A 24,815-nucleotide genomic window follows, 5' to 3' on the forward strand; every position below is an offset into this window, starting at 1 on the left:
ACGAAGGGATTAAACTGTGACTTAGTGTAGCTGGTAACGAAGGGAGTAAACTGTGATTTAGTGTAGCTGGTAACGAAGGGATTAAACTGTGACTTAGTGTAGCTGGTAACGAAGGGATTAAACTGTGACTTAGTGTAGCTGGTAACGAAGGGATTAAACTGTGACTTAGTGTAGCTGGTAACGAAGGGATTAAACTGTGACTTAGTGTAGCTGGTAACGAAGGGATTAAACTGTGATTTAGTGTAGCTGGTAACAAAGGGATTAAACTGTGACTTAGTGTAGCTGGTAACGAAGGGATTAAACTGTGACTTAGTGTAGCTGGTAACGAAGGGATTAAACTGTGACTTAGTGTAGCTGGTAACAAAGGGATTAAACTGTGATTTAGTGTAGCTGGTAACAAAGGGATTAAACTGTGACTACTATAGACCAGAGCCCTATTCCCTATATAGTGCACTACTATAGACCAGGGCCCTATTCCCTATATAGTGTACTACTATAGACCAGAGCCCTATTCCCTATATAGTGCACTACTATAGACCAGAGCCCTATTCCCTATATTGTACACTACTATAGACCAGAGCCCTATTCCCTATATAGTGCACTACTATAGACCAGGGCCCTATTCCCTATATAGTACACTACTATAGACCAGAGCCCTATTCCCTATATAGTGCACTACATTAGACCAGAGCCCTATTCCCTATATAGTGGTACTACTATAGACCAGGGCCCTATTCCCTATATAGTGCACTACTATAGACCAGGGCCCTATTCCCTATATAGTGGTACTACTATAGACCAGAGCCCTATTCCCTATATAGTGGACTACTGTTGCCTAGAGCCCTATTCCCTATATAGTGGACTACTGTTGCCTAGAGCCCTATTCCCTATATAGAGCACTACTGTTGACCAGGGCCCTATTCCCTATATAGTGGACTACTGTTGCCTAGAGCCCTATTCCCTATATAGAGCACTACTGTTGACCAGAGCCCTATTCCCTATATAGTACACTACTATAGACCAGAGCCCTATTCCCTATATAGTACACTACTATAGACCAGGGCCCTATTCCCTATATAGTGCACTACTATAGACCAGGGCCCTATTCCCTATATAGTGGACTACTGTTGCCTAGAGCCCTATTCCCTATATAGAGCACTACTGTTGACCAGAGCCCTATTCCCTATATAGTACACTACTATAGACCAGAGCCCTATTCCCTATATAGTGGACTACTGTTGCCTAGAGCCCTATTCCCTATATAGAGCACTACTGTTGACCAGAGCCCTATTCCCTATATAGTACACTACTATAGACCAGAGCCCTATTCCCTATATAGTGCACTACTGTTGACCAGAGCCCTATTCCCTATATAGCGCACTACTGTTGACCAGGGCCCTATTCCCTATATAGTGCACTACTATAGACCAGGGCCCTATTCCCTATATAGTACACTACTATAGACCAGGGCCCTATTCCCTATATAGTGGTACTACTATAGACCAGAGCCCTATTCCCTATATAGTGCACTACTATAGACCAGAGCCCTATTCCCTATATAGTGCACTACTATAGACCAGAGCCCTATATAGTGCACTACTATAGACCAGAGCCCTATTCCCTATATAGTGCACTACTATAGACCAGGGCCCTATTCCCTATATAGTGCACTACATTAGACCAGGGCCCTATTCCCTATATAGTGCACTACTGTAGACCAGGGCCCTATTCCCTATATAGTGCACTACTGTTGACCAGGGCCCTATTCCCTATATAGTGCACTACTGTTGACTAGAGCCCTATTCCCTATATAGTGCACTACTGTTGACCAGAGCCCTATTCCCTATATAGTGCACTACTATAGACCAGAGCCCTATTCCCTATATAGAGCACTACTGTTGACCAGAGCCCTATTCCCTATATAGTACACTACTATAGACCAGAGCCCTATTCCCTATATAGTGCACTACTGTTGACTAGAGCCCTATTCCCTATATAGTGGACTACTATAGACCAGGGCCCTATTCCCTATATAGTGCACTACTATAGACCAGAGCCCTATTCCCTATATAGTGCACTACTGTTGACTAGAGCCCTATTCCCTATATAGAACACTACTGTTGACCAGGGCCCTATTCCCTATATAGAACATTACTGTTGACCAGAGCCCTATTCCCTATATAGTACACTACTGTTGACCAGGGCCCTATTCCCTATGTAGTGCACTACATTAGACCAGGGCCCTATTCCCTATATAGTACACTACTGTTGACCAGGGCCCTATTCCCTATATAGTACACTACATTAGACCAGGACTCTATTCCCTATATAGTGCACTACTTTTGACCAGAGCCCTATTCCCTATGTAGTGCACTACATTAGACCAGGACCCTATTCCCTATATAGTGCACTACATTAGACCAGGGCCCTATTCCCTATATAGTGCACTACATTAGACCAGGACCCTATTCCCTATATAGTGCACTACATTAGACCAGGGCCCTATTCCCTATATAGTACACTACTGTTGACCAGGGCCCTATTCCCTATATAGAGCACTACTGTTGACCAGGGCCCTATTCCCTATATAGAGCACTACATTAGACCAGGGCCCTATTCCCTATATAGTACACTACTGTTGACCAGAGCCCTATTCCCTATATAGTGCACTACATTAGACCAGGGCCCTATTCCCTATATAGTACACTACTGTTGACCAGGGCCCTATTCCCTATATAGTGCACTACATTAGACCAGGACCCTATTCCCTATATAGTGCACTACATTAGACCAGGGCCCTATTCCCTATATAGTACACTACTGTTGACCAGGGCCCTATTCCCTATATAGTACACTACTGTTGACCAGAGCCCTATTCCCTATATAGTGCACTACTGTTGACCAGGGCCCTATTCCCTATGTAGTGCACTACATTAGACCAGGGCCCTATTCCCTATATAGTACACTACTGTTGACCAGGGCCCTATTCCCTATATAGAACACTACTGTTGACCAGGGCCCTATTCCCTATATAGCGCACTACATTAGACCAGGGCCCTATTCCCTATATAGAACACTACTGTTGACCAGGACCCTATTCCCTATATAGTGCACTACTGTTGACCAGGGCCCTATTCCCTATATAACAGCAGTAGTACACTATGTATAGGGAATAGTGTGCCATTTGAGAAGCAGTCTAATTCTCTGTTGTGATGCTGTGTCTATCAGGACACTTGGTGTTGGAGGAGGAGGAGTCTTCAGAACGTTAATATATCACATGATGGAGGAATGTTCTGGAGCCGGTTAGAACCCAGTCGGTCCATTCTGACACAGAGTTCAGCTGATCCGAGTGTTCTAGAGAAAACAGCTCCTCTTTCTGTTCTCTGTACACTTTTAAAAACAACTTCAACAACCAGTCCTGAGGCTTACATATACTGTACATACTGTAGGATAGGTAGAGTTGAACCTGTCTGTCTGTCTGTCTGTCTGTCTGTCTGTCTGTCTGTCTGTCTGTCTGTCTGTCTGTCTGTCTGTCTGTCTGTCTGCCTGTCTGTCTGTCTGTGTATATATATATATATATATATGGAGGGGTAGAATCTCAGGATCGTAGAGAAAATGGGGATACCAGAATTCCTTCTGGCACATTAGTACCCTCTCTTCCTTTCCAGGGGCACTGTGACATCACCAAAAGAGATGAGGTGGTTCCACTGTGACATCACCAAAAGAGATGATGTGGTTCCACTGTGACATCACCAAAAGAGATGAGGTGGTTCCACTGTGACATCACCAAAAGAGATGATGTGGTTCCACTGTGACGTCACCAAAAGAGATGATGTGGTTCCACTGTGACGTCACCAAAAGAGATGATGTGGTTCCACTGTGACATCACCAAAAGAGATGAGGTGGTTCCACTGTGACGTCACCAAAAGAGATGAGGTGGTTCCACTGTGACATCACCAAAAGAGATGAGGTGGTTCCACTGTGACATCACCAAAAGAGATGAGGTGGTTCCACTGTGACATCACCAAAAGAGATGAGGTGGTTCCACTGTGACGTCACCAAAAGAGATGATGTAGTTCCACTGTGACATCACCAAAAGAGATGAGGTGGTTCCACTGTGACGTCACCAAAAGAGATGATGTGGTTCCACTGTGACATCACCAAAAGAGATGAGGTGGTTCCACTGTGACATCACCAAAAGAGATGAGGTGGTTCCACTGTGACATCACCAAAAGAGATGAGGTGGTTCCACTGTGACCTCACCAAAAGAGATGAGGTGGTTCCACTGTGACATCACCAAAAGAGATGAGGTGGTTCCACTGTGACGTCACCAAAAGAGATGAGGTGGTTCCACTGTGACGTCACCAAAAGAGATGAGGTGGTTCCACTGTGACATCACCAAAAGAGATGAGGTGGTTCCACTGTGACGTCACCAAAAGAGATGAGGTGGTTCCACTGTGACGTCACCAAAAGAGATGAGGTGGTTCCACTGTGACGTCACCAAAAGAGATGAGGTGGTTCCACTGTGACGTCACCAAAAGAGATGAGGTGGTTCCACTGTGACGTCACCAAAAGAGATGAGGTGGTTCCACTGTGACGTCACCAAAAGAGATGAGGTGGTTCCACTGTGACGTCACCAAAAGAGATGAGGTGGTTCCACTGTGACGTCACCAAAAGAGATGAGGTGGTTCCACTGTGACATCACCAAAAGAGATGAGGTGGTTCCACTGTGACCTCACCAAAAGAGATGAGGTGGTTCCACTGTGACATCACCAAAAGACATGAGGTGGTTCCACTGTGACGTCACCAAAAGAGATGAGGTGGTTCCACTGTGACGTCACCAAAAGAGATGAGGTGGTTCCACTGTGACGTCACCAAAAGAGATGAGGTGGTTCCACTGTGACGTCACCAAAAGAGATGAGGTGGTTCCACTGTGACATCACCAAAAGAGATGAGGTGGTTCCACTGTGACGTCACCAAAAGAGATGAGGTGGTTCCACTGTGACGTCACCAAAAGAGATGAGGTGGTTCCACTGTGACGTCACCAAAAGAGATGAGGTGGTTCCACTGTGACGTCACCAAAAGAGATGAGGTGGTTCCACTGTGACGTCACCAAAAGAGATGAGGTGGTTCCACTGTGAGGTCACCAAAAGAGATGAGGTGGTTCCACTGTGACGTCACCAAAAGAGATGAGGTGGTTCCTGTAACGATGTGCGCTGAGAGTCGGGAGCAAGCACAGGGAGTGGATTATTTAATAAATAAATGGAACATCATCCAAAACAAGAAACACTAACAGCACACAGACATGAAACTGAAACAGAAACAATGACTCCTGGGGAAGGAACCAAAGGGAGTGACATATATAGGGCAGGTAATCAAGGAGGTGATGGAGTCCAGGTGAGTGTCAATAAGTGCTGGTGCACGTGACGTTGGTGACAGGTGTGTGTAATAACCAGCAGTCTGGTGACCTAGAGGACAGAGAGGGACTATATGTGACAGTTCCACTGTGACGTCACCAAAAGAGATGAGGAGTAAGGAGGAGAGACGAGTGGTTTGAAGGGAGGACGAGAGGAGAGGAGACTGGTTTGAAGGGAGGAGTAAGGAGGAGAGACGAGTGGTTTGAAGGGAGGAGGAGAGAAGACTGGTTTGAAGGGAGGAGTAAGGAGGAGAGAAGACTGGTTTGAAAGGAGGAGTAAGGAGGAGAGAAGAGTGGTTTGAAGGGAGGAGGAGAGACGAGTGGTTTGAAGGGAGGAGGAGAGAAGACTGGTTTGAAGGGAGGAGGAGAGAAGACTGGTTTGAAGGGAGGAGTAAGGAGGAGAGAAGATGGTTTGAAGGGAGGAGTAAGGAGGAGAGAAGACTGGTTTGAAGGGTGGAGTAAGCAGGAGAGATGGAAAATCCCTTCCTCTTCATTTACATCTCTCTCTCTGTCACTCTCACTCTCTCCACCCCTAGGTAAGTCAGTCTGAAGTGAAGTCTATGGAGCCCCAGGGCTAGGTCAGGCCCAGACCAGGGTCTACTGGTATCCGAGCAGCAGCAGGGAGAGGCCCAGTGGAAGGGTCCAGCCCACTGTAGACAGGTGAAGGGGAGGAGTTCCATGGTCCAACAGCCCTGGAGACAGCAGGGTGGAGTCTTCACCATCATCACCCCACAGTCTATCGTTCTCATTCACCTGCATGTGGAGACACAACCGACTGTTAGGAAATAGTGTAACGGTTGTCGTCGGATACAGACCAAAATGCAGCGGGGAAATGTGCACTCATCTTCTTTATTATAATCGGACAAGAAGGAGAACAAAATAAACACGTACACAACAAAAACACAACGACTATTCACAGGCTGGTACGGCACAAGGCTATACACAGAACAATCTCCCACCAAGCACTCAACAAACACATACCTGTATATAGGACTCTCAATCAGAGGCAACTAGAAAACACCTGCCTCCAATTGAGAGTCCATCCCCAATTAACAAAACATAGAAATACAAAAGACTAGACAGAACATAGAAATACAGTAACATATAACAGTGCCCAAAAACACCCGGAATACATAAATCAAATACCCTACTAAACAAACCACCACCCCGAACCACATAAAACAAATACCCTCTGCCACTTCCTGACCAAACTACAATAACAAATAAACCCCTATTACTGGTCAGGACGTGACAAATAGCTATTTAACATGTATTTCATTCATCTGGGGAAGAAGGGAAGGGAAATGTTTGAACAAAAAGACAGCACTACTCTGCAAGTTGTCACCGGCTATTTCCTGTACTCTGCAAGTTGTCCGGACATCACCAGCTATTTCCTGTTGGTAATGCATTTACTGTACATGCCAGGATAAAGATAGACCTGTTGAGTTTGTATGTTTAGTATGTTTAGTATGTTTAGTTGTTGCGCATATGACTGTCTGCTTGCTGTGTACTGTCCTATTCCAAAGCGTCTGAGGCAATTTCCTGTTGGGAGTTGATAAAAGGAAGGGCGTGGCTTCATATTGTGACTTCCAGGTGCCGTGTGGGGTTGACAGGCGTTTAGAGTTCATGGAGACTGGGATGGACTTTATTATTTAAACTCTGTATTTATTTAACCTCTCTGGGCGTCCCACCTACTCAACAGCCAGTTGAATCCCGTGGCGCGTTATTCAAATACCTTAGAAATGCTATTACTTCAATTTCTCAAACATATGACTATTTTACAGCATTTTAAAGACAAGACTCTCGTTAATCTAACCACACTGTCCGATTTCAAAAAGGCTTTACAACGAAAGCAAAACATTAGATTATGTCAGCAGAATACCCAGCCAGAAATAATCAGACACCCATTTTTCAAGCTAGCATATAATGTCACATAAACCCAAACCACAGCTAAATGCAGCACTAACCTTTGATGATCTTCATCAGATGACAATCTTAGGACATTATGTTATACAATACATGCATGTCTGTTCAATCAAGTTCATATTTATATCAAAAACCAGCTTTTTACATTAGCAGGTGACTAGCATGTGACTAGCATTCCCACCGAACACTTCCGGTGAATTTACTAAATTACTCACAATAAACGTTCACAAAAAGCATAACAATTATTTTAAGAATTATAGATACAGAACTCCTCTATGCACTCGATATGTCCGATTTTAAAATAGCTTTTCGGTGAAAGCACATTTTGCAATATTCTAAGTAGATAGCCCGGCATCACAGGGCTAGCTATTTAGACACCCAGCAAGTTTAGCATTCACCAAAGTCAGATTTACTATAAGAAAAATGTTATTACCTTTGCTGTCTTCGTCAGAATGCACTCCCAGGACTTCTACTTCAATAACAAATGTTGGTTTGGTCCCAAATAATCCATTGTTATATCCAAATAGCGGCGTTTTGTTCGTGCGTTCAAGACACTTTCCGAAAGGGTAAATAAGGGTTACGAGCATGGCACATTTCGTGACAAAAAAATTCTAAATATTCCATTACCGTACTTCGAAACATGTCAACCGCTGTTTAAAATCGATTTTTATGCCACTTTTCTCTTAAAAAAGCGATAATATTCCGACCGGCAAAGCCTGTTTACATTCAACGAGAGAGAAAGTAAAAGCATGGGATCCCCTCGTGCACGAGCCTTAGTCTGACGGCCCTCTGATCGGCCACTTTCCAAACGCGATAATGTGCTTCAGCCTGGGGCTGCCTCTATATCGTTCAGCTTTTTCCCGGGTTCTGAGAGCCTATGGGAGCCATAGGAAGTGTCACATTACAGCAAAGATCCTCAGTCTTCAATAAAAAGAGCCAAGATTAACAAGAACTTCCTGTTCAGAATCTTCTCAGGTTTTTGCCTGCCATATGAGTTCTGTTATACTCACAGACACCATTCAAACAGTTTTAGAAACTTTAGGGTGTTTTCTATCCAAAGCCAATAATTATATGCATATTGTAGTTACTGGGCAGGAGTAGTAACCAGATTAAATCGTAAAGTTTTTTATCCGGCCGTGTAAATACTGCCCCCTAGCCCTAACAGGTTAAACTTTATTCAACCTGGGAAAAATCCTTGAGTTGACAAAACTCCTCCTTTGCGAGTGGGATCTGGCAAAAACCTCAACAACAAACAACTGAAGAACCAAACAGTGCTGGAGTTGTCTGGGCCAGACGGCCAACGCTGCCAGTCAGAGGTAAGAAGTTGTAGGAGAGTAAGCTGCCTCCCTCAGAGTACCTCAGACAACACCTTTCTGCTTAATCGTAAGGACACGTCTTCAGGTTATGGACTCGTTAGGCAGGTGTCATGATGTTGGCCTGTGGGTGAGGTTTATGACCCCCCCCATAAATACCTTTCTCCCTTTCCTCTCTCTTGACTCTACAGAAGGACTCTTGAATAGCCTTTGTTAAGCATATAGAGTCTGGGAACATCAAAAGGTGGGGGGAAAGGAACCATATTTCAGTAATCCAACCAGTGGAGAATATTCGTTGGTACTTAATGAATATGATGCCAGTGTCACGTCCTGGCCAGTATAAGGGTAATTGTTTTGTAGTTTGGTCAGGACGTGGCAGAGGTTATTTGTTTTATGTGGTTCAGGCTGGTGTGTTTTGTTAAAAGGGGGTTTGATTAGTAATTCCGGGTTTTGGTTTATGTTTAGGTATTTCTATGTGGAGTCTAGTGGGTGTATGTCTATGTTTTGTTAATTGGGGTTGGGACTCTCAGTTGAAGGCAGGTGTTGTCTATCTGCCTTTGATTGAGAGTCCCATATAGTAGGGTGTGTTTGTGTTTGGTATTTGTGGGTGATTGTTCTGTGTTGAGCTTAGGCTTTGCCAGACTGTTTTGTTGTTCGTGGTTTCGTTTGTTTGTTATTTTTGTACGTTCATTTTTGGAAGTTAATAAATCTCAAAATGAGCATACACGTACCTGCTGCGTTTTGGTCCTCCTTCACCGACGACAACCGTGACAGCCAGATCAGTTGGCGTCTGAGACATTCTTACTAATGACAGGACGATATAAACTGTATCTTGGAAAGTCGACACATTCTAGTTATCAGATTCACATGGAATTGTTGTGCAATTTAAATGTTTAAATATGAAACTATTTGTGAAAAGATGAAATGTAATTTTAGCTTCCAAATGAGAGAATTGGGTTTTCATAAGGTTAAAGCTCTGCTCACTCAGTAGCCCCGCCCATGTGAAGAGACATTGGTTATAAACTATGAAACACGCCCTTCTCTCCCCTCCTATATAAAACCTTTGACGAAAATGTAACTTTGTGTTCCGAGGACGAGAGGACGACGGTCCCCCACGTTGAAAGGGCTCAGATAATAACCTAACGAAAATTAGCATCGAATTTCAACGTGAAAATGACGATCAACATGCTGAAAGGATGAATTTCGACTCTACCAGTCAGAATATAGCACTAGCTTAAAGTATGGCAACTTGGTATGAACTTTGAACTCTTATTCACTCCAGAAGTGATACCTCCTAGCCGTTGAGTTAGCAGCGGCCGCTGTAAACGTGGGCTAGGAAAGGACAGTACGACGTATCCAGTCTAACACACAACGACGATACTACAACGTATCCAGTTTACCACCAGAGACACTCTTCAAAGGACAAGGAAGATCTCTGTTGGGCAACACGGCCTTCCATTTACAACCAACGTATTGAAGCGCAGCTCAGAGTAAATATTTATTGCATTTTCCTTTTCCAAATGGCCGGTTATTTAGAATGCATAAGATTCTGTATTTACAATAGCATAGCTTCTCCCTTTGTTCTTCAGTCCTCCAGCGCTATCATTCAGCCAATCCCTCTCTTTGTGTAACCAGCCGTCATACAGGTTCCGTCCCCCAGGGACGTTTTCTTGTAGGACATAATTAGTCATCAATGTATGATCCATTCTGTGTATATGTAATTCTGTGTGATTAGTTAGGTATTTAGTAAATAAATAATTAAACCAAAGTTTGTATTGCTGATTCAACTTGTTAGCCAGGGTTCGTGAAGATAACCAAGAATTCTACGATGTTCAGATGAGACTGAAATAAGGTGACGATTAAATATTGACTGCTATTTTGGTAAAAGATTACCAGGTATTTAAGAGTTTATTCGGAAGATAACAGCTCTATAAACACTCTTTCGTGGTGCCCCGAATTTCTAGTTAATTACATTTACATGATTAGTTCAATCAGATAATATTAATTACAGAGAAAGGATTTTATAGAATAGCATGTCATATCACTTAATCCGGCATAGCCAAAGACACGACGCAGGCCTAGGACCCTAGACCGAGAGCACAGGTTTTTTAGTAGTCTGATGAACTAGTTTCACGGGACAGCTGATAAACGCAGGACAGCTGATAAACGCAGGACAGCTGATAAACGCAGGACAGCTGATAAACGCAGGACAGCTGATAAACACAGGACAGCTGATAAACGCAGGGCAGCTGATAAACGCAGGACAGCTGATAAACGCAGGACAGCTGATAAACGCAGGACAGCTGATAAACGTAGGACAGCTGATAAACACAGCACAGCTGATAAACACAGCACAGCTGATAAACACAGGACAGCTGATAAACACAGCACAGCTGATAAACGCAGGACAGCTGATAAACGCAGGACAGCTGATAAACACAGGACAGCTGATAAACACCGGGCCGCTGTGCTGACCAACTGGCAGGTGTCTTCACTGACATTTTCAACATGTCCCTGATTGAGTCTGTAATACCAACATGTTTCAAGCAGACCACCATAGTCCCTGTGCCCAAGAACACAAAGGCAACCTGCCTAAATGATTACAGACCCGTAGCACTCACGTCCGTAGCCATGAAATGCTTTGAAAGGCTGGTAATGGCTCACATCAACACCATTATCCCAGAAACCCTAGACCCACTCCAATTTGCATACCGCCCAAACAGATCCAGAGATGATGCAATCTCTATTGCACTCCACACTGCCCTTTCCCACCTGGACAAAAGGAACACCTATGTGAGAATGCTATTCATTGACTACAGCTCAGCGTTCAACACCATAGTGCCCTCAAAGCTCATCACTAAGCTAAGGACCCTGGGACTAAACACCTCCTTCTGCAACTGGATCCTTGACTTCTTGACGGGCCGCCCCCAGGTGGTGAGGGTAGGTAACAACACATGTGCCACGCTGATCCGCAACACTGGAGCCCCTCAGGGGTGTGTGCTCAGCCCCCTCCTGTACTCCCTGTTCACCCACGACTGCATGGCCAGGCACGACTCCAACACCATCATTAAGTTTGCAGACGACACAACAGTGGTAGGCCGAATCACCGACAACGAGGCAGCCTATAGGGAGGAGGTCAGAGACCTGGCAGTGTGGTGCCAGAATAACAACCTATCCTTTAACGTAACCAAGACTAAGGAGATGATTGTGGGCTACAGGAAAAGGAGGACCGAGTACGCCCCCATTCTAATCGACGAGGCTGTAGTGTAGCAGGTTGAGAGCTTCAAGTTCCTTGGTGTTCACATCAACAACAAACTAGAATGGTCCAAACACACCAAGACAGTCGTGAAGAGGGCACGACAAAGCCTATTCCCCCTCAGGAAACTAAAAAGATTTGGCATGGGTCCTGAGATCCTCAAAAGTTTCTACAGCTGCAACATCGAGAGCATCCTGACTGGTTACATCACTGCCTGGTACGGCAATTGCTCAGCCTCTGATCGCAAGGCACTACAGAGGGTAGTGCGTACGGCCCAGTACATCACTGGGGCTAAGCTGCCTGCCATCCAGGACCTCTACACTAGGCGGTATCAGAGGAAGGCCCTAAAAATTGTCAAAGACCCCAGCCACCCCAGTCATAGACTGTTCTCTCTACTACCGCATGGCAAGCGGTACCAGAGTGCCAAGTCCAGGACAAAAAGGTTTCTCAACAGTTTTTAACCCCAAGCCATAAGACTCCTGAACAGGTAATCAAATGGCTACCTAGACTATTTGCATTGTGAGTACATACTACCTCAATTGGCCGGACCAACCACTGCTCCCGCTCATTGGCTAACCGGGCTATCTGCATTGGCTAACCGGGCTATTGGCTAACCGGGCTATCTGCTACCCGCCAACTGGATGGCAGGAAGCTTGACCCCAGTGATGTACTGGGCCATTCACACTACCCTCTGACTTTTGAGGATCTCAGGACCCATGACAAATCTTTTTAGTTTCCTGAGGGGGAATAGGCTTTGTCGTGCCCTCTTCATGACTGTCTTGGTGTGTTTGGACCATTCTAGTAGAGAGGCTACTGTATGTAGCCTCTCTACTGTATATAGCCTCTCTCTCTACTGTATATAGCCTCTCTACTGTATATAGCCTCTCTACTGTATATAGCCTCTCTACTGTATATAGCCTCGCTACTGTATATAGCCTCTCTACTGTATATAGCCTCACTACTGTATATAGCCTCTCTACTGTATATAGCCTCGCTACTGTATATAACCTCTCTACTGTATATAGCCTCTCTACTGTATATAGCCTCTCTCTCTACTGTATATAGCCTCTACTGTATATAGCCTCTCTCTCTACTGTATATAGCCTCTCTACTGTATATAGCCTCTCTCTCTACTGTATATAGCCTCTCTACTGTATATAGCCTCTCTACTGTATATAGCCTCTCTCTCTACTGTATATTTACTGTTGTTTTGTTTCTTTACTTACCCATTGTTCACCTAATACCTTTTTTGCACTATTAGAGCCTGCAAGTAATTCACTGACTGACCATCACCTTAACGAGTCTATTCACTCACCATCACCTTAATGAGTCTATTGACTCACCATCACCTTAATGAGTCTATTGACCATCACCTTAATGAGTCTATTCACTCACCATCACCTTAATGAGTCTATTGACTCACCATCACCTTAATGAGTCTATTGACCATCACCTTAATGAGTCTATTGACCATCACCTTAATGAGTCTATTCACTCACCCAGCTGGGACACTGACTGACCATCACCTTAATGAGTCTATTGACTGACCATCACCTTAATGAGTCTATTGACTGACCATCACCTTAATGAGTCTATTAACTCACCATCACCTTAATGAGTCTATTCACCCACCATCACCTTAATGAGTCTATTCACTCACCATCACCTTAACGAGTCTATTTACTCACCATCACCTTAACGAGTCTATTCACTCACCATCACCTTAACGAGTCTATTTACTCACCATCACCTTAACAAGTCTATTCACTCACCATCACCTTAATGAGTCTATTGACCATCACCTTAATGAGTCTATTTACTCACCTCCACCTTAACGAGTCTATTCACTCACCATCACCTTAACGAGTCTATTCACTCACCATCACCTTAATGAGTCTATTTACTCACCTCCACCTTAACGAGTCTATTTACTCACCATCACCTTAACGAGTCTATTTACTCACCATCACCTTAATGAGTCTATAGACCATCACCTTAATGAGTCTATTGACCATCACCTTAATGAGTCTATTCACTTACCATCACCTTAACGAGTCTATTCACTCACCATCACCTTAACGAGTCTATTGACTCACCATCACCTTAATGAGTCTATTCACTCACCATCACCTTAACGAGTCTATTCACTCACCATCACCTTAATGAGTCTATTCACTCACCATCACCTTAACGAGTCTATTCACTCACCATCACCTTAATGAGTCTATTCACTCACCATCACCTTAACGAGTCTATTCACTCACCATCACCTTAACGAGTCTATTCACTCACCCAGCTGGGACACTGACTGACCAGTTTTAAATTGATACCTGTTAGCAAAGGTGAGCTAGAGAGGACGTCCAGGAGCATGCTGGGATTTGTAGTTTCGCATGATGTCTACCTTGATGCTAATTAGCATTTTCGAATCTGACAGTAAAAAGAGGCGAATATATTGATACAAGTCCGAGAGAGATTTACATGGTTATCAAAACGTCACGCCAGGGTTAGCCTACACAAAATACAGCCTTTATTGGAAGTGTTTCTAAAATCCTCTATGGGAAAAATGAATGGTGAAACCATTTCCCTGTTTGACCATTTCCCTGTTTGACCATCTCCCTGTTTAACCATTTCCCTGTTTGACCATTTCCCTGTTTGACCATTTCCCTGTTTGACCATTTCCCTGTTTGACCATTTCCCTGTTTGACTACATTTCCCTGTTTGACCATTTCCCTGTTTGACCATCTCCCTGTTTAACCATTTCCCTGTTTGACTACATTTCCCTGTTTGACCATTTCCCTGTTTGACCATTTCCCTGTTTGACCATCTCCCTGTTTGACCATCTCCCTGTTTGACTACATTTCCCTGTTTGACTACATTTCCCTGTTTGACCATTTCCCTGTTTGACCATCTCCCTGTTTGACCATTTCCCTGTTTGACCATTTCCCTGTTTGACTACATTTCCCTGTTTAACCATTTCCCTGTTTGACCATCTCCCTGTTTAACCATCTCCCTGTTTAACCATTTCCCTGTTTGACCATCTCCCTGTTTGACCATTTCCCTGTTTATCCATTTCCCTGTTTGACCATCTCCCTGTTTAACCATTTCCCTGTTTAACCATTTCCCTGTTTGACCATTTCCCTGTTTGACCATTTCCCTGTTTGACTACATTTCCCTGTTTAACCATTTCCCTGTTTGACTACATTTCCCTGTTTAACCATTTCCCTGTTTGACCATTTCCCTGTTTGACCATTTCCCTGTTTGACCATTTCCCTGTTTGACCACGTCGCCCTCTATTATCATGGCTGGAAGAGCTTTTAGAGCAGGTTCAAAACACAGGCTTATGTCCCAAATGGCACCCTATTCCCTATTTAGAACACTACTGTTGACCAGGGCTCAATGGGAGTAGGGTGGAATGCAGTGTAGATATTTCAAAACTTTTCCTCGCTTCATTTCTCTTCTCCGTTTTCTCCTCTCCTCCGCTTTTCCTCCACCTGTCCTCTCCTCCCTCGCTCTTTCTTTGCTTCACCTCACCTGAGTGGGTATGTGTGCTCTCAGGACATTCTGTTTTGTTTCCATGGTGATACCAGGGACGGTGGTTGCCGGGCGCTGGATGTGGTTGTCGGGGGTAGCGAGAGTGGGGCTGTGCTTGTCTGGTTGGTTAGCTGCTCCGGTGGAAGACTGCTTGTCTGTCCCGTTCCCAAACGTCAACATGGCTTTCTCTGTTCAGAATAATCAAGAGGAGAGTCAAGTGAAGTGTGTGATTTTTAGTCTCCACAATTTATTGGATTTTTAACATTACAGTATCAATTTGATTTTTTGTAAACTTAAGTTTACAATTTTAATTTAGAAAAAAAAAGAAGATGAATGACATGGACAAAACTATAGACATCTCAGAGCTAGTACTTGGTTTGACAGTCTTTGGCCAAGATAACTGCATACAAACGCTTATTGTAGCTATTAATGAGTTTGCTAAACCTTTCTACTGGCAATTTGACCCACTTTTCAGCAAAAAAACTGCTCTAATTCTTCAATGTTTGAGGAGTGCCCTCCACCAACAGCTGTTTTTAGCACTCGACCTAGGTTTTGGATATGATTCAGAGCTGGACTCTTTGCTGGCGACCCAAAAAAAAACACTACATAAAAAGCACCCTGGAATGGTTCAACAAGAGATGCTCGACTGTTGCCAACGAAGAGTTCACATCTGAATTTTATTTTATTTTATTTGAATCACAGTAATAGCTAAAGTTACCTTGGCCAAAGGCTGTGCATCTCAGTGTTAGAGACGTCACTAAAGACCCTGGTTCGATTCCAGGCTGTTTCATGGGTCCTCAGATCCTCCAAAGGTTCTACAGCTGCACCATCGAGAGCATCCTGACTGGTTGTATCACCGCCTGGTATGGCAACTGCTCGGCCTCCGACCGTAAGGCACTACAGAGGGTAGTACGAATGGCCCAGTTCATCACTGGGTCCAAGCTTCCTGCCATCCAGGACCTCTATACCGGGCGGTGTCAGAGGAAGGCCCTAAAAATTGTCAAAGACTCCAGCCACCCCAGTCATAGACTGTTCTCTCTGCTACCACACGGCAAGCGGTACCGGAGAGCCAAGTCTAGGTCCAAGAGGCTTCTAAACAGTTTCTACCCCCAAGCCATAAGACTACTGAACAGCTAATCAAATGGCTACCCAGACTATTTGCATTGCCCCCCCCCCTCTTTTACACCGCTGCTACTCTCTGTTATTATCTATGCTTAGTCACTTTAATAACTCTACCTACATTTACATATTACCTCAATTACCTTGACAACCATTTCACTATGTCTTCAGCTACAGCCCATTTCACTATGTCTTCAGCTACAGCCCATTTCACTATGTCTTCAGCTACAGCCCATTTCACTATGTCTTCAGTTACAGCCCATTTCACTATGTCTTCGGTTACAGCCCATTTCACTATGTCTTCAGTTACAGTCCATTTCACTGTCTTCAGCTACAGACCATTTCACTGTCTTCAGTTACAGACCATTTCACTATGTCTTCAGTTACAGTCCATTTCACTGTCTTCAGCTACAGTCCATTTCACTATGTCTTCAGTTACAGCCCATTTCACTATGTCTTCAGTTACAGTCCATTTCACTATGTCTTCAGCTACAGTCCATTTCACTATGTCTTCAGTTACAGTCCATTTCACTGTCTTCAGCTACAGACCATTTCACTGTCTTCAGTTACAGACCATTTCACTGTCTTCAGTTACAGTCCATTTCACTATGTCTTCAGTTACAGTCCATTTCACTATGTCTTCAGTTACAGTCCATTTCACTATGTCTTCGGTTACAGTCCATTTCACTATGTCTTCAGTTACAGTCCATTTCACTATGTCTTCAGTTACAGTCCATTTCACTATGTCTTCGGTTACAGTCCATTTCACTGTCTTCAGTTACAGTCCATTTCACTGTCTTCAGTTACAGCCCATTTCACTATGTCTTCAGTTACAGCCCATTTCACTGTCTTCAGCTACAGACCATTTCACTATGTCTTCGGTTACAGCCCATTTCACTATGTCTTCAGTTACAGTCCATTTCACTATGTCTTCAGTTACAGTCCATTTCACTGTCTTCAGTTACAGTCCATTTCACTATGTCTTCAGTTACAGTCCATTTCACTATGTCTTCGGTTACAGTCCATTTCACTATGTCTTCAGTTACAGTCCATTTCACTATGTCTTCAGTTACAGTCCATTTCACTATGTCTTCGGTTACAGTCCATTTCACTGTCTTCAGTTACAGTCCATTTCACTGTCTTCAGCTACAGACCATTTCACTATGTCTTCGGTTACAGCCCATTTCACTATGTCTTCAGTTACAGTCCATTTCACTGTCTTCAGCTACAGACCATTTCACTGTCTTCAGTTACAGCCCATTTCACTGTCTTCAGCTACAGACCATTTCACTGTCTTCAGTTACAGTCCATTTCACTGTCTTCAGTTACAGTCCATTTCACTGTCTTCAGCTACAGACCATTTCACTATGTCTTCGGTTACAGCCCATTTCACTATGTCTTCAGTTACAGTCCATTTCACTGTCTTCAGCTACAGACCATTTCACTGTCTTCAGTTACAGCCCATTTCACTGTCTTCAGCTACAGACCATTTCACTGTCTTCAGTTACAGTCCATTTCACTGTCTTCAGTTACAGTCCATTTCACTGTCTTCAGTTACAGCCCATTTCACTATGTCTTCAGTTACAGTCCATTTCACTATGTCTTCGGTTACAGTCCATTTCACTATGTCTTCGGTTACAGTCCATTTCACTGTCTTCAGTTACAGTCCATTTCACTGTCTTCAGTTACAGCCCATTTCACTATGTCTTCGGTTACAGCCCATTTCACGATGGCGAATTCAGTGAGACATCTGGGAACTTTTGGTATACTAACTATATTCATCCTATATACTGAATTCACGCCACAAAGAGTAGGGTTAGTTAGTTAGTATGAGTATCCCACCACAAAACAATGTCTGTCCTAACAACACAATGTCTCTCCTAACAACACAATGTCTCTCCTAACAACACAATGTCTCTCCTAACAACACAATGTCTCTCCTAACAACACAATATCTCTCCTAACAACACAATGTCTCTCCTAACAACACAATGTCTCTCCTAACAACACAATGTCTCTCCCACCAACACAATGTCTCTCCTAACAACACAATGTATCTCCTAACAACACAATGTCTCTCCTAACAACACAATGTCTCTCCTAACAACACAATGTCTCTCCTAACAACACAATGTCTCTCCTAACAACACAATGTCTCTCCTAACAACACAATGTCTCTCCCAACAACACAATGTCTCTCCTAACAACACAATGTCTCTCCTAACAACACAATGTCTCTCCCAACAACACAATGTCTCTCCCACCACAACACAATGTCTCTCCTAACAACACAATGTCTCTCCCAACAACACAATGTCTCTCCTAACAACACAATGTCTCTCCCAACAACACAATGTCTCTCCTAACAACACAATGTCTCTCCTAACAACACAATGTCTCTCCTAACAACACAATGTCTCTCCCACCAACACAATGTCTCTCCTAACAACACAATGTCTCTCCTAACAACACAATGTCTCTCCTAACAACACAATGTCTCTCCTAACAACACAATGTCTCTCCCAACAACACAATGTCTCTCCTAACAACACAATGTCTCTCCTAACAACACAATGTCTCTCCCAACAACACAATGTCTCTCCCACCACAACACAATGTCTCTCCTAACAACACAATGTCTCTCCTAACAACACAATGTCTCTCCTAACAACAACACAATGTCTCTCCTAACAACACAATGTCTCTCCTAACAACACAATGTCTCTCCTAACAACACAATGTCTCTCCCACCAACAACACAATGTCTCTCCTAACAACACAATGTCTCTCCTAACAACACAATGTCTCTCCTAACAACAACACAATGTCTCTCCTAACAACAACACAATGTCTCTCCTAACAACACAATGTCTCTCCCCCCAGAGAACAACCATTTAAATTCTTCACCACTCTTTAATGGTAGAACGTATTGCTGCAGCTAATTAAAGAAGCAGGCTGCAACAAGGCAACACCCTGTCATCCAATCACAGAACGTAGACAAACTCCTGGAGACAGATGTGTGTGTTGGTGTAAAGGTGTGTGTGTGTGTGTTTGAGTGTGTCTCTGTGTGTGTGTGTGTTGGTGTAAAGGTGTCTGTGTGTGTTTGAGTGTGGCTCTGTGTGTGTGTGTGTCTCTCTCTCTCTGTGTGTGTGTGTGTGTGTGTGTGTGTGTGTGTGTGTGTGTGTGTGTGTGTGTGTGTGTGTGTGTGTGTGTGTGTGTGTGTGTGTGTGTGTGTGTGTGTGTGTGTGAGCGTTACAGAGCTGTAGCTACAGCATTCTGCGGCTCTTCGTGAGACCCAAACCGCTTCCAGAGCCTGGTTGGCATCCTGTTCCCTACATAGTGAACTACTTTGACCAGAGCCTGGTTGGCATCCTGTTCCCTACATAGTGCACTACTTTGACCAGAGCCTGGTTGGCATCCTGTTCCCTACATAGTGCACTACTTTGACCAGAGCCTGGTTGACATCCTGTTCCCTACATAGTGAACTACTTTGACCAGAGCCTGGTTGGCATCCTGTTCCCTACATAGTGAACTACTTTGACCAGACCCTGGTTGGCATCCTGTTCCCTACATAGTGCACTACTTTGACCAGAGCCTGGTTGGCATCCTGTTCCCTACATAGTGAACTACTTTGACCAGAGCCTGGTTGGCATCCTGTTCCCTACATAGTGAACTACTTTGACCAGAGCCTGGTTGGCATCCTGTTCCCTACATAGTGCACTACTTTGACCAGAGCCTGGTTGGCATCCTGTTCCCTACATAGTGAACTACTTTGACCAGAGCCTGGTTGGCATCCTGTTCCCTACATAGTGCACTACTTTGACCAGACCCTGGTTGGCATCCTGTTCCCTACATAGTGCACTACTTTGACCAGAGCCTGGTTGGCATCTTTTCCCTGTAAGTTTCCTTAACTTTAAGTCAGTTGCACAAAACATTTTAATGATGCCCTTAAATGAAGTATAAAATGTAAGGTTCCATAAGGTCCCATAAGGTCCCATAAGGTCCCATAAATAAGGTCCCATAAGGTCCCATAAGGTCCCATAAATAAGGTTCTATAAGGTCCCATAAGGTCCCATAAGGTTCTATAAGGTCCCATAAGGTCCTATAAGAAGTGAAACATGTAAGGGTCCCATAAGGTCCCATACGGTCCCATAAATAAGGTCCCATAAATAAGGTCCCATAAATAAGGTCCCATAAGGTCCCATAAGGTTCTATAAATAAGGTCCCATAAATAAGGTCCCATAAATAAGGTCCCATAAATAAGGTCCCATAAGGTCCCATAAGGTTCCATAAGGTTCCATAAGGTTCTATAAGGTCCCATAAGGTCCCATAAGGTTCCATAAGGTCCCATAAGGTCCCATAAGGTCCCATAAGGTCCCATAAATAAGGTCCCATAAATAAGGTCCCATAAGGTCCCATAAGGTCCCATAAATAAGGTTCTATAAGGTCCCATAAGGTTCTATAAGGTCCCATAAGGTCCCATAAGGTCCTATAAGGTCCCATAAGGTCCCACAAGGTCCTATAATGTCCTATAAGAAGTGAAACATGTAAGGGTCCCATAAGGTCCCATACGGTCCCATAAATAAGGTCCCATAAGGTCCCATAAGGTTCTATAAGGTCCTATAAATAAGGTCCCATAAATAAGGTCCCATAAGGTCCCATAAGGTCCCATAAGGTTCTATAAGGTCCCATAAGGTCCCATAAGGTCCCATAAGGTTCTATAAGGTCCCATAAGGTTCTATAAGGTTCCATAAGGTCCTATAAGGTTCCATAAGGTCCCATAATGTCCCATAAGGTCCCATAAGGTCCCATAAGGTTCTATAAGGTCCCATAAGGTTCTATAAGGTTCCATAAGGTCCTATAAGGTTCCATAAGGTCCCATAAGGTTCTATAAGGTTCCATAAGGTCCCATAAGGTTCTATAAGGTCCTATAAGGTCCCATAAGGTTATATAAGGTCCTATAACTGCTTCAATCAGGATTTCACACCACTTGTGGAGGTGAAAAGCAAAACATCAACCAGCTAGCTACTTAGCTAAATAACAGAAGGTGCACAATCCATGGCTATAAAGCTAGCTGGCTAGTTAGCTATAGCTACTCTGTAACCTAGCTGGCTAGTTAGCTATAGCTACTCTGTAACCTAGCTGGCTAGTTAGCTATAGCTACTCTGTAACCTAGCTGGCTAGTTAGCTATAGCTACTCTGTAACCTAGGTTGACATACTAGAAAGTAATATAAACAAGTAACTACAATAAACACGGTTTATTATCTCTGAAGTAATTTGGTTATCCTGTCTTTATAGAAGATGTTTTATACCACTGGGACCAGAGTCCAATGGTTCCTAGTGCACTATACAGTGGGGCAAAAAAGTATTTAGTCAGCCACCAATTGTGCAAGTTCTCCCTCCCACTTAAAAAGATGAGAGAGGCCTGTAATTTTCATCATAGGTACACGTCAACTATGACAGACAAAATGAGAAAAGAAATACCAGAAAATCACATTGTAGGATTTTTAATGAATTTATTTGTAAATTATGGTGGAAAATAAGTATTTGGTCACCTACAAACAAGCAAGATTTCTGGCTCTCACAGACCTGTATCTTCTTCTTTAAGAGGCTCCTCTGTCCTCTACTCGTTACCTGTATTAATGGCACCTGTTTGAACTTGTTATCAGTATGAAAGACACCTGTCCACAACCTCAAACAGTCACAATCCAAACTCCACTATGGCCAAGACCAAAGAGCTGTCAAAGGACACCAGAAACAAAATTGTAGACCTGCACCAGGCTGGGAAGACTGAATCTGCAATAGGTAAGCAGCTTGGTTTGAAGAAATCAACTGTGGGAGCAATTATTAGGAAATGGAAGACATACAAGACCACTGATAATCTCCCTCGATCTGGGGCTCCACGCAAGATCTCACCCCGTGGGGTCAAAATGATCACAAGAACGGTGAGTAAAAATCCCAGAAACACACGGGGGGACCTAGTGAATGACCTGCAGAGAGCTGGGACCAAAGTAACAAAGCCTACCGTCAGTAACACACTACGCCGCCAGGGACTCAAATCCTGCAGTGCCAGACGTGTCCCCCTGCTTAAGCCAGTACATGTCCAGGCCCGTCTGAAGTTTGCTAGAGAGCATTTGGATGATCCAGAAGAGGATTGGGAGAATGTCATATGGTCAGATGAAACCAAAATATAACTTTTTGGTAAAAACTGAACTCGTCGTGTTTGGAGGACAAAGAATGCTGAGTTGCATCCAAAGAACACCATACCTACTGTGAAGCATGGGGGTGGAAACATCATGCTTTGGGGCTGTTTTTCTGCAAAGGGACCAGGACGACTGATCCGTGTAATAGTTATAGTTATAGTTATAGTAATAGTTATAGGGCTCAGCTATAGTCTCCAGGGCTCAGCTATAGTCTCCAGGTCTCAGCTATAGTCTCCAGGTCTCAGCTACAGTCTCCAGAGCTCAGCTATAGTCTCCAGGGCATTCTCCAAGGCTCAGCTAGATGCTCCAGGGCTCAGCTATAGTCTCCAGGGCTCAGCTATAGTCTCCGGGGCTCAGCTATAGTCTCCAGAGCTCAGCTATAGTCTCCAGGGCTCAGCTATAGTCTCCAGGGCAGTCTCCAGGGCTCAGCTATAGTCTCCAGGGCTCAGCTAGAGTCTCCAGGGCTCAGCTATAGTCTCCAGGGCTCAGCTAGAGTCTCCAGGGCTCAGCTATAGTCTCCAGGGCTCAGCTATAGTCTCCAGGGCTCAGCTATAGTCTCCAGGCGAGGGCTCAGCTATAGTCTCCGGGGCTCAGCTATAGTCTCCAGAGCTCAGCTAGACGCTCCAGGGCTTCTTTCGGCTTCTTTCGGCAAAATAACCCCTTTTGAAGTTTACCAGTAAACTACCAGAAATCTGGTAAATTAATAATTACCAAAATTACAGAAGATTCCGGTAAGTTTGGTAAATTCTTGTTAGCTGTGCCATCCCTATTAGGGACTGTGTGAGTGAGCCCAAATCAGCCCACAAACCCCCAAATTCAACTCTATCTCTCTTGACATTCTCACTGACACGTCTATATAACCAGGAGGACCAGAGTGAGGTGTGCTAGTTACTAGTTATTAAAACATGATATTGATATATAATATTATTATAACCATGATGAGGACGCAGGCAGGTAGCTAGCTGGGTGACAGCTGTTTTTAAACCCCGAGTGAACAACAGCTCCACTCTGGATGAAGTTTAGTTGTTCAGAGTTTTTTTTCTCTCCCCTGACTGCTGACGGCTGCATTAGCCAGAGTGTTATTTTCTGTAAGATCCAAAATGGCATCCTATTCTCTACATTGTGCTCTACTTCTGACCAGAGCACCTGTGAGACGTAGGGCATTATAAAGGAGACATAGGGCATTATAAAGGAGACGTAGGGCATTATAAAGGAGACGTAGGGCATTATAAAGGAGACATAGGGCATTATAAAGGAGACGTAGGGCATTATAAAGGAGACGTAGGGCATTATAAAGGAGACGTGGGGCATTATAAAGGAGACGTGGGGCATTATAAAGGAGACGTAGGGCATTATAAAGGAGACGTAGGGTATTATAAAAGGAGACGTGGGGCATTATAAAGGAGACGTAGGGCATTATAAAGGAGACATAGGGCATTATAAAGGAGACGTAGGTAGGGCATTATAAAGGAGACGTGGGGCATTATAAAGGAGACGTGGGGCATTATAAAGGAGACGTGGGGCATTATAAAGGAGACGTGGGGCATTATAAAGGAGACATAGGGCATTATAAAAGGAGACGTAGGGCATTATAAAGGAGACATAGGGCATTATAAAGGAGACGTAGGTAGGGCATTATAAAGGAGACGTAGGTAGGGCATTATAAAGGAGACGTGGGGCATTATAAAGGAGACGTGGGGCATTATAAAGGAGACGTGGGGCACTATAAAGGACACGTGGGGCATTATAAAGGAGACGTAGGTAGGGCATTATAAAGGAGACGTAGGGCATTATAAAGGAGACGTGGGGCATTATAAAGGAGACGTGGGGCATTATAAAGGAGACGTGGGGCATTATAAAGGAGACGTGGGGCATTATAAAGGAGACGTAGGGCATTGTAAAGGAGACGTAGCGCATTATAAAGGAGACGTAGGGCATTATAAAGGAGACATGGGGCATTATAAAGGAGACGTAGGGCATTATAAAGGAGACGTAGGGATGCTTCCTCTATTTCTGACCAGCTCATTACCTCTGGAGCAGGAAACACAAT

The 24,815-nt window shown here is 44.0% G+C and overlaps 1 protein-coding gene across 1 annotated transcript in view; it reads right to left on the bottom strand.

Annotated features, from left to right (window-relative positions):
- Window positions 1-5,807: 5,807 nt before the first annotated feature.
- Window positions 5,808-24,815, bottom strand: part of gfra4a (GDNF family receptor alpha 4a) — a 302,557-nt gene continuing 283,549 nt past the window's right edge. The window contains exons 6-7 of the mRNA XM_029712536.1: window positions 15,443-15,630; window positions 5,808-6,169 (exon numbers count right to left, since the gene is read on the bottom strand). Coding sequence (XP_029568396.1) covers window positions 6,014-6,169; window positions 15,443-15,630 — 344 coding nt within the window. The 3' untranslated portion in view covers window positions 5,808-6,013. The remainder of the gene's footprint in view (window positions 6,170-15,442; window positions 15,631-24,815) is intronic.

The sequence above is a fragment of the Salmo trutta genome, chromosome 25 (genome assembly GCF_901001165.1).
Source record: "Salmo trutta chromosome 25, fSalTru1.1, whole genome shotgun sequence".
NCBI classification, from domain to species: Eukaryota; Metazoa; Chordata; class Actinopteri; order Salmoniformes; family Salmonidae; genus Salmo; species Salmo trutta.